This window comes from Lepisma saccharinum, chromosome 21, assembly GCF_977018435.1.
Source record: "Lepisma saccharinum chromosome 21, izLepSacc3.1, whole genome shotgun sequence".
NCBI lineage: Eukaryota > Metazoa > Arthropoda > Insecta > Zygentoma > Lepismatidae > Lepisma > Lepisma saccharinum.
Window position 1 is genome coordinate 49116311 of NC_139249.1, and position 11677 is coordinate 49127987.

General features: G+C 39.0%; 1 protein-coding gene and 1 long non-coding RNA gene across 2 annotated transcripts; both read left to right on the forward strand.

Annotated features, from left to right (window-relative positions):
- Nucleotides 1–583: 583 nt before the first annotated feature.
- LOC146004169 (uncharacterized) lies at nucleotides 584–1444 on the forward strand. The gene has a single exon (XM_083142836.1). The coding sequence runs from the start codon at nucleotides 584–586 to the stop codon at nucleotides 1442–1444; it is 861 nt and encodes a 286-aa protein (XP_082998962.1).
- Nucleotides 1445–7522: 6078 nt separating this feature from the next.
- On the forward strand, nucleotides 7523–9559 carry LOC146004498 (uncharacterized). Its single transcript, XR_014443933.1, has 3 exons — nucleotides 7523–7609; nucleotides 8708–8869; nucleotides 9464–9559. It is a non-coding gene; the product is annotated as an uncharacterized LOC146004498 (long non-coding RNA).
- The last annotated feature ends 2118 nt before the right edge of the window (nucleotides 9560–11677 follow it).

An 11677-nucleotide genomic window follows, 5' to 3' on the forward strand; every position in this document is an offset into this window, starting at 1 on the left:
AAATGTACATCAGGCTCGTGTAAGTCTTGTGGTAAGTTTCACCACACGTCTATTCATCGTGAAACTTCGCAAAGAGCTAAGGTAAGTGAAAATGTGGCAACACCGCAAGTGGTATCGGACATAACATCTGATTCGCAGTGTGACGCAACGCGTGTCTTGTTACCGACTGTTTGTGAGAGAAAAGGATAATCAAAATCAGCTTCACTCCCTGCGAGCACTTTTGTATAGTGCTAGTGAAAATCCTTTTTGTGCGAGAACGCAGCCCATTTATTAGGCTTGACACAAAAAGGTGTTCGTCTCGGTTACTGGAATTTCGGGTGTAAACGCCGGCAATTCACACTCTACTGTTGATTTGAATATACTCTCTAAAAACGGGGACAGATCCTATCATTGTTCGCCTTTAGTTGTGAAGAAAATATCCAACTCTCTTCCACAAGCATTTTTACCTAACACCCTAAGTTTTAAACATTTACGTAACATTGAACTTGCCGATCCTTCATATCACAAACCTGACATTATTCAGTTGTTTATCGGGGCTGATCTTTTCCCATTGTTACTAATTAGTGGAAGAAGAGAGAGGAGAATGAATGAACCCGTGGGTATTCATACCCGCTTGGGATGGGTTGTTTGTGGCAAAGCTCCTCAACAAAGACCTCAACAATATCTGTCTTCTTATTACATTGTTGTACAAGAAAATGATCTGAACGAAACTCTGAATAAGTTTTTTGAATCGGAGGAGATTACTAACTTACGAGTGCCGAGTCAAGGAGAACAATTGTGTGAGGAACATTTCGTACGAACACATTATCGCGAGGATGATGGTCGGTATGTCATCCGCTTACCATTTAAGGTCAACCGCGACGACTTAGGATATTCAAAGGATAAGGCGATGAAATGTTTGCTTAGTCAAGAGCGTAGGCTTCGAGTTGATAGCCAGAGACTAGAACAATACAAGTTATTCATGCAGGAGTATATTGCTTTGAATCATATGACACCAGTGGCGGACTGTGAACCACCCAGAACCCCCGCTGATTCTTATTTCATTCGGCATCATTCTATAACAAAAGAGACAAGCACAAGTACGAAACTGAGGGTAGTTTTTAATGCATCGAGTAAAACTAGCTCAAACGTGTCCTTGTATGACGTGTTAATGAATGGAGGTAAACAACAGCCAGAGTTACTATCCATTTTGTTACGTTTTCGTGGTCATCTTATTGCATTGACGAGTGATGTTTGGATGATGTATCGCCAGATAGAAGTGAATCCTCAGGACAGAGACTACCAATTAATTTTGTGGAGAGAGTCTCCCAGTCAATCTGTGATTGTTTATCGTTTAAATACGCTCACGTATGGCACGGCACCAGCTGCTTTTCTTGCTACGAGAGTGTTGCGTCAGTTAGCAGACGATGAAGGTGAAATTATCCGATTACAACAGAAGTCTTAAAGCAACAGTTTTATATGCACGATGTATGCAGTGGAGCTGACAGTGTTCCTGGAGCAATAGAGATGCAGCAACAAAAGGTGGATTTGAGTTGCATAAGTGAACCTCGAATAATTCTGACGTGTTGAACAGTATTCCTGAATATTTGCGAGAGAAACCTACAATATCTTCTATCCATAACAGTGAATTCATAATAACACTAGGGCTTCTGTGGCACCCGGGTACTGATAATTTGAGTTTCATCATTATTCCACCTAGTGAACACCCTGTATTAACCAAAAGGTTGTTGTTGTCTGAGGTAGCTCGTATATTTGATCCACTCAGATTACTAGCCCCAGTCACAATGTTAGCTAAAATATTGATTCAATCACTGTGGAAGGGACAGTTAAATTTGGATGAACCTATTCCTAGTGACACAAGAGAAATATGGGAAATACATGGTGCTGAATTACATGTGTTACAGAGCATACAGTTTCCGCGATGCTTAAAATGTAGAGAACCAACTTTGTGTCAACTGATTGGTTTTTGTGATGCCCGTGAGGAAGGTACATGTGCTATTGTGTATCAACGAACAGTATATGATGACAACACTGTTACAGTCAGATTATTAGTTTCGAAAACAAAGCTTGTACCCATAAAACCTGTAACATTGCCACGTTCAGAGTTACGTGCTATTGTGTTGTTAGCCAAATTGATTAGTGTTGTGCAGTCATCATTGTCATTGCGTATAGACGATATTTTCCTTTGGTCTGATTCACAGATCACCTAATGGGGCCTCCCCCATGGCGCAGTGGTAGCGTCATTGCCTTGTAATCAAGGGGTCCCGGGTTCGATACCCGGTGGAGGCACAAGTGGTTCGGATCCCACTTTAAACTGTAGGTCCAGTCCCGATTAGCCTTACTGTGCATAAAGTGAACTTAAAACACCAACCCACCTCACCACAGATCACCTAATGTTCGATTAAATCAGATCCATCAAGATGGAGTACCTTTGTTTCAAACAGAGTTTCACTCATTCACGAACTGACGAATCCTCAACAGTGGTTTCATGTGCGTTCGAAAGAAAACCCTATGTATTCAAGTGTAATATGTTATATTGCAAAGGGTAATAATTATTGTGTATGCTAATTTTGGAAGCTGATCTTCCAAGAGAGCCGTGATGTTCAGACGAATTGTCATTCTCATTAAGCTTGTTGCCATGCAGTGTGCGCATCCGCAGTGTGAGTCTGAGTTTAGTCGTGACACGACGTACGTGTGTTGTACGCCTCGTCATATTCGTGTACATTTGTGAGGAACTCTTCATTATATTTAGTGTTATTTTACATGCTTCAGGTTATTAAAGTATATATAAGTCTCCATATACATACAACCTCTGACAATAAAGTTCGATGAATGATCCTGAATATCGAAAGTAGACGAATTCTTAATGAAACCTACCTTACGGTCCTTCGAAGTAGTCCCCTCCCATGGTTATGCACCGTTGAGAACGGCTGTACATGTCCTGGAAACTTTTAGAAAAGTCTTCTTTCGGGATGGTGTTCAAGACCTTCGTCACGTTCCGTTGGATGTCCGGAATATCCTCAAATCTCTGACCTTTCAAAGCGATTTTGAGGCGTGGGAAGAGAAAGAAATCTGGAGGATTCAGATCCCAATTTCTTTCAATGCATTGCTACAGAGGATGAGAGCTGGTGTGTGATGTACGACCCTGAAACAAAACGCCAAAGCATGGAATGGCGTTCTCCTGCATCACCCCGTCGGAAGAAGGTCAAGGCGTAAAAATCACTCATCAAGACGATGCTTATCACTTTCTTTGACAGTGATGGCATTATCCACAAGGAATTCTTGCCGGAGGGAACAACAAATTTTCCTACTTCGGAGGACAGTGAGGTAGGTTTCATTAAGAATTCGTCTACTTTCGATATTCAGGATCATTCACCGAACTTTATTGTCAGAGGTTGTATATTTCATTTGTACCAGAGTGAAACTGACATACGCGAAATCACACACCCAGGAACTAGGAAGCATATTCAGCGATGTTTGGTTTCACAATATCGAAAGCATTGGCAGACTATTTTTAGATTTCTATCTTAGAATATTCATCACGTCAATCAACAACTTCTAATATTTTTACGCTTACCAGCATGCCGTAGGCAGGAACAATTTTCGGGGGGTTCATTCATAATTATAGCCATGGGCGTCGCCAGAAATTTGAATTTCAATAATGATACAATAATAATTAAAATTTAATAATAATAAAGCAATCTTATTCCATAATAATAATAATAATTATTATTATTATTTATAATATAATTATTATATCCTTGAGGGGGCTTACTCAATCCACCAGACGGGCCTCCCCGATGGCGCAGTGGTGGCGTCGTCGCCTTGTAATCAAGGGGTCCCGGGTTCGATACCCGGTGGAGGCACAAGTGGTTCGGATCCCACTTTAAACTGTAGGTCCAGCCCCGATTAGCCTTACTGTGCATAAAGTGGACATAAAACAACAAATCAATCAATCAATAAATCCACTAGATGAGTGAATATGCAGCACAAGTTTTCTTTTTGTTTTCTTCTTTACATTTCATACGTTCTCTAATGTTGCCTTATGTTGAGCAAAATCTTGCCGTGCAGATATGGTGATATTTAAGACTCTTGTACTATCAACTGAAAGAAGGCCACACTGTAGTGTAGGATATTTTTGTTAGATTGCATTACTTCATTCTAATGTTGGACCAACAGTGTTTCATATGCTATCCAATATTTGTCTGTGTAAATATACGCACCTTTAATTTGCAAGCGTGGTGAATTTAGTTTAGAATCGGCTCTCCATTAAAATTACACTAGACCTAATAAGATTTTCTGTGGATACGGACACATACGCCCCTGTTTCGTACCTATCGTACCTATTCAACAAAACAATGATAGAATGAGGTTCTCCTTTCCATAACTTTCATCAATGACCCCATCCCACCCCCAATCAGAGGGTTTGCGCATGTCACTTTAACTGACGATTCCCTGCCCATAATTTTCGAAAGGGATTTTTTTTTTTTTATGGAGTCAGTTCTTATTTTGCCATCTCTTCCTGCCTTTGATGTTCTTTTTTTAAAAATCCTAGGGAAAAGGTATTGGGGGGGTACTCACGGACACGCCACTGATTAATGTACTTAGGACTGTCTTATCCTTTCATAATTTGAAACACATGATACATCCACAGACAACCACATTTCTTTCACAGGAACAATAAAGGAAATGAGTAATGCTTGACTCCTACAAGCTTTAGGCAGCAAAAAGAAAGGGTGAGTTGGCGTCCTTATGTCCTAGCATGAGTCAGTGGCGGCTCAAGGGGTAGAGCCGCCGTGCCATGGCACTACCCTCAGAAGAAACGCATACCTCGCCAAGTATTTTTAAATGAATACATTGATAGTCTGCAGACAAGGAGATTCGAATCTTGCAATCGGTCAAGCTGACGTGACGACCCCCCCCCCCCAACCTCCTCACTGCATCGCCAGCTGTTTCGTTCATACCCTCGCGATGCAACAGTCCGTGCCGACCAAGAGCTGGCCCAACCAAGTTGACACACGTGCAGAGGGTTGAAGAAGTCTCAGCGAGGAACATTTCCACCATGAGCCGAGAACAAAGTGGCAGGGGGCGGGGTTACCCCATAAGAAACAGTGCCCGTCTTGGCCTCGCACGGCGGGGGAACTTTAGCAGTGTTGACACAGTTGCCACCTTCAGAGAAAAGTCGCTAAATACGACTGATTTGTAAGACCCGTTGGGGAAGGGAAGTAATTGCTGCCTACTTTTGGAGAAATGAACCTAGTACTTTTCCAAAGCTAAGTGAACATTTTTGATAAAAGATAGATGCACCAAGAGGGCCATTCAGACTTTTTTAAAAATATAAAAGTAAAAAATCCTATGATGATGCGAGTTTCCTTTGGCATTTCGACAATTTATTTTCATAATAAAGATAGTTTTGACATCCAGTTAGAATACGTGTGTATGGAGGAGGAGAAGGTGATAGGATTTGTTTTTGCTTTCCTCTTGTAATTGTTATATTTTTAGGGAAGTGTCCTGTAGTGTATAAAGATAGGTTAGTGAGTGAAGATTAATCGGATTAGTACTTATTACTTAAACACACATTGTTTACCACGTTACCAAACGAGGATAAACATCTTGCCCAGTGACGAAACCGCAAGGAGAGGGGGTGGCATTGCGGAGGGTTTTTTTTTCGATTTCTTGATCACGTTGGCACTACCCATCATAGTTGCTGCCGGCCGCCACTGGCATGAGTCAAAAATCAGTTGTACAGTTTGGATTTTCCAAAGATCTGGCGTACCATTCCACCTTCAACTGGAATACCAGGCGCGTAAAAACACCTCAAGTAAACAGAACTTGCAAGGTAGACATTTTAGGTACGATTAAGCGAAATAAGCACTAGCCTTCAAAATAGACATTTACACTATAAAAATGCGTTTTCGGCTAGAAATACCATGAAACAGTGTTGCACAGTGTTCAGCTTTGCAAGGATCAAATCCTTAATTCCATTTACAACATACCATTTATATACTTCTACTTGGCGAGTTGTTAGTATCAGAGATGGTCATATTCGTTCAACCTCCCTCACCCTCACGGCTCACCCTCACATGACCTGACGACTTCCCATTCACCCTCACGGCTCGCCGTCACCCTCAGACGACCTCGGGACTCGTCATTCACCTCATGGATTGACTTCGCCGTCACCCTAACGACTCGCGTTTCGCCCTCACCCTCACACATCCTCACGACTTGCCGCTTGCCCTCACCCTCACGACTTGCGTTTCGTCCTCACCCATCACGACGACTCGCCCTTTTGCCTTCACCCTCACGACTCGACTTCGCCCTTACCCTCACACACCCTCACGGATCGACTTCACCCTCACACACCCCCAGCCCTCACGACTCGCCTTTCGCCCACACCCTCACAAGACTTCGGAGGGTGAGGTCTGCTCTCATGAGGGTCGCAGATGCGTGCAGTAAGGAAAGGCGGGGCAAGCGCCGCTTGCGTTGTTTTTTAAAACACTTTTGCTATATTTAATTCATGTTTTTCAATGCCTTTATACACATTAGATTCGAATTTTTTTACTATAAGAGATTTACATTGCAGAATTTTCATTTCCCCTATTTTCTGTTCTTTTGGCTTGAAACATAAACCGGCTACACCCTTAACGACGCTGGGCGATGCGGCACGACTGACCGCATTAGAAGAAGAGGACTGCTTGCCTTTCTCCCTGCTTTTCGAGTGACTTATGCAGTTCTTGCATGGACACTGTCCATCCCCGTTTACGAAGAAAAAAGACCGAGGGCAAGCAACACTAAGACCGCATCTGTCTTTGGCAAGGGTGTTGGAAAGAATTCGTCCACACTGGCCACAAGTGTTGCTAACTTCCAGAATTTTCTGTGCATCCGTAGCACCACCTAACGCGGTACGATTTTCATGTTTGAAACTCTATAGTAATCAACAAATTACATTATGAAGTTAGCCAGTGATCACCAGTCGTATGCTATTTATAAGAAATGAAATCACAGCCGGTACTTGAACATATTCGTCATGTGGTCAGTTACTCGGAAATATGGAGGGTATGTAACACTGCAGGTAGGGTGAAAAGAAAGGTTAATTTAGAAGCGTGGGTGCTGTGATATTGTGCTGCTTTTTCTGTTCTTTGTGTCGTGTTTTTGTACCTGGTGTAAAAGCATGATTCTACATTGAAAATTTCCACTAGACGAGCCATCAATTTGCAGTACTGCAGGTAAGGACTTGATTAGGGACCTTCTTTCAAAACCATTCAGTTCGAGAATATATGGTGGAAAGTTGGAGCTTGTGATTGTGAATCATGAGCGACCGTGTCCTGAGGCCTAAGTCTTGAACTGTCAACACGTTAAGGTCTAACGAGTTCGTGACGTTTTTGTCAAGAAAGGCTAACGAATGCCATTTAGTGTAGTCTCCACTCTTCGTTAACGAATACGGATACGGACGCACTAACAGAAAACGAGTGGAACCTACTCACAAGCCAGGCACCTACCGAGTTCGTTCACAGTTGCAGATTTTCAAGATGGACACTATCAGCTGTTGCGGATGATGGTTTTGAAGAAAGAAGAATTGCAAGCCCACTTCGTTTCAGTCGTATTTCGAGTAAGTTCGTCATGTTAGTATGTTATTAATATTATTGGGTATGAACATAAGGGCAATTGGAACAAATCTGGGGGAGAGTGAAATACGTATGTATTGTGAATTGTTGCTACGATGTACCTAAAGAATTAAATACTTCGTGCCATTTTCCTTCTTATTGTTAATTACATTGTTCCACGTACTTTGTAAGAATTAGAGCTGATATTTTTGCAACATTCCTTAAGCTTAGCAATCGCAAAATAAAATACTACTGCAAAATATATTTTGATACACCTGGGAAATGTATGCCAACATTCCACCCACGTCACATCAAAATGTAAAATAACGATGCCGCACAAAATAAGAACAATTAATTTTCTGCAACATATTGTCCTGTTGCAAACAGTAAATGAAATTACGGTACTATAAAATACTTCAATTAGGCACCACTACCATATGTTATATATAGGGGGGAAAAATAGTACGCATGATTTATACAGTACGTGAACTGATGATAAAGATTTTAAAGGAAATTTTGACACTATGTTTTAAGTTGTATTAATTGCAGGTCGAGTGTACTAAATTACGTACTCCCTCGAATTTCCAGGAAAAATTCCCCATGGAAAGATTAACTGTTGTTAAGATTATATCAGCAGCTTGGGGGTATAGAAACGTATATTTACAGAGTTATGGACATTAGAATTTATCCAAAATCTATTTTTTTATCACGATGTAAAATTCTTTTTTTTTTATAGTAATCACAAAATCTAACCTAAACGCCTAAGCACCAGTAAAAGTGAAAGTACTCCATTCGGTTGCCCCGACACTGGTGAGAGAGAACCTTTTTTTGTGACAAAAATTTCATTAGTAATGTATATATGTGTGTGTGTGTGTGTGCATGGTATACTGTATCCATAACCATCAATTGAAAAGGGGAAAATATTTTTTTCTATATGAAACCATCAACAGAATGCACTCAGTTTAACTACCTTATGTCATGTGTTGATAGTGGGTAGCATGAATTTATTTTAAACATGAAAATCTTTGAGTCAGTGGGAACTGTTTGATAGAAGTTTCCTTGTAAGAGAATTTATATTTATTTTTTCTGAAATAATTTTATAGGTGCTAGAAGCTCTCATTTTCACAACATGGAGGTACCAGCCAGATGGTTATAGGTCATCAGCCAGTGTATAGAGCAAGTGTGCAGTGCTATCGTGGTTATTGCTCCTCACAATGGATGAAGTTCCCAATGATACAAGCAGATCAGCTGGATGTTAAAAGGAGGTAAGATAGTGTACGTTATTTTTGTTTCATTATAATAACACCTATTGACATCCATCGTGTGGTGGGTTTTAGACAGCTTCTACAATAAAATGTAATAAAACATAAATACTGAAATGAGTGGCTGACTGGCCATGTAGGTAGGTATATTGTGCAAGTGACCATGCTAGTTTATTTTCAATACTATCCATATAGTTCTGGATTAGCAAACAAATTTGTATCACTTTTTATCTCGTATTCCTATTTGCATGGACAAAACAATACAATTATAATTGTTAAGACAAACCAAATCAAAGGTGCTCATGGCAATAACAGTTCCAGAGTGATATTCTTTTAATATTTTATTATTTTTTATTGGAACACAGTAAAAGGTGAATTTGTGGGGTTTTCAAAACAGTTGCTATTTTCAAATAAATCAGAAGTAAACAACTGAGTAATGTGTAACATCAGATGTATTTCTCATTCAGAATAACATGAATATATATATATTTTTTTAAAAAAATCATTAACTTTGTGCAGTATCTTATTATGATCAATAACTCAACTTGTTAACCCAATTATTTGTGCAAAAGTTACAGTACTTTTCCTCTTTTGCAGATAGCCGATTAAAATGAAAATATTGTGACTACTCTCGGTATCCAGGGTGGACACATGAGGAATTCCAACATCAGATACTTTTGTCAATATAAGAATAAGGTAGGTACAAGAAACGCTTGGCTGTTAGGTATGTAGATGTTCTAAGTCTGGAATAATTATTGTTAATAATTTTTCCATGAAGTATTTAAATTGCACTCATCTCATATATGAACTGCATTATTAAAGATGTGAAGTACTATGTTTATTACCATTACTGTATTATGAATACATGTGCAGTGTTGTTTCATAATTATCTATATTCTACAATAAGTCTAGTATTCTCTTCTCTCACCTTTTTGTTATTACAAAATGTGCATTATCCACAAATTTTAAACTTAAACATTTCTGAGTTCTTCAAATGTTATCAAAACGTTTTATTCTTAGATACAAGTAGTAATAATAATAAGAAGAAGAAACCCTACCAGTATACAACAAGACCATGCTAGGGACAATTTTATGTGGAAGCATTTTTATTAATAGAAATGTTACATGAATGTTTCATAAAATCATACAACTATTTTTATTCCAGACAATACTTTACATGGAAGCCTTCACATAACATTCACAGTTAGCATAATCTGTAATGTTTGCCACACAATGAGCATGTGATTAAATATGAACATGTTTAATTTGGATATGAATAACAAGAGTATTGAAATGTAATAGAATTTGTAGAATGTAAATTGAGGATGATAAATTTATCTAACCTCGTTTGTTGTAGGCAAGTTTATAAAACACCTTGGAGTCATAACACATTAGCCCCATCTAGTTGAATGCACTTTTTGACTCTCTTTGCACTGAAGCGTCCAGTTGGTTGCACGGTGCAACACTGAGTTGTCTAGTTTGTTGATTTGGAGTCAAGTAGTGTATTTGGTGTCTGCACCATCTGCACTACCTTTCGGACTGGTGTATGGCCACGTGGTGTGTGCTAACTAATCAAATGACCGTTCAAAGCAGCAGACAGGCATTTGATGAATCTTCTTAACTGGAACACTGCTTTCCGTCTAGTTGGTTGAACGTGATTTCCTTGCACTACTCTTGACACTGGATACACCTGCACTGCACAGAGTGGAAAAAAGTGCAGCAACTAGATGGGGCTATTACATGTTCATTTGTTCAACATTCCATTTGCTATGGAAATAAAGCTTTTGTGGAACACTTGCATATTTTTAGAAGTCAAACATTGACATTGCGATTTGAACAAAAGTACTCAAAATTTCTATAAATGTGGCACTTTAGAGGATTGCCAAATTTAACATACAGTTTCTTCATAAGAGACTGGTGGAACCATCACCGGATATGTGCACTTTAGATGTTTTGAAGTAAAAGAATAGATTATAGAAATGCTCATAAGTTAATACTTGAATTCCTGCTGATCCTTTAAAATCTTTTAAGTGAAGTTACTTTTAATTGTTATTGGGATATTTATTATCTACAGTGGAAACTCAGGACAGGCCTTTCTTTATCTTTGCAGGTAACAGTGGGTATCCAGAGGACCATGGGTCATGACACCAATAGATGGTGCTGGTGAAAACACTCCTGAGGTGCATAGCTGTTTAATTTAATGGACCATTGGCATCCTAAAACAAAGATGGAGGTGTCTTTTAAAGAACATGGTGCTTCACTATCGCCATCCTATGGCAAAAAAAATCAAAGATGGAGGGATGGAAGAAAATTCAATTTTCCCATCCACTGTCAACTCTGCATGTGTGTGTGTGTGAAACTTCAGATGTGCTTTAATGTTATTAAGTTTGTGTGAAATAGGTTTTCTGTGACATTCTTTTTGAAATATTACATTGTAACGGTACACCAGAACTTTATTTCAATATTGTTAGCAGTGCCAATTCCTCACTTCTTTCATTTAATTATTGAATACTTTAAATGGTTCACTTATTTATTTTTACTACCTGCTGGAACAGTAGCGTACGCAGGATTTCATCAAGGGGGGTGTTATTTCGAAAACTTTCTACAAATCACATTACCATTGTTTTATTATACTTTAAATAATAATAATAATAATAAATTAATTAATAATTCTTATAATTAATTAGTTTAATTACTACTAATGCAGCTGCTATTTATGAAAAAATAGAACAAAATTACATTTCTTTTGTTTCTTTGTTACAAAATAATTGTCTAGTCAACGGTTATTTGTATATGATAAGTGAGACATTT

Excerpts from the sequence above, each read along its gene's own strand:
- LOC146004169 (XM_083142836.1), top strand. The coding sequence starts at position 584 with ATGAATGAACCCGTGGGTATTCATACCCGCTTGGGATGGGTTGTTTGT.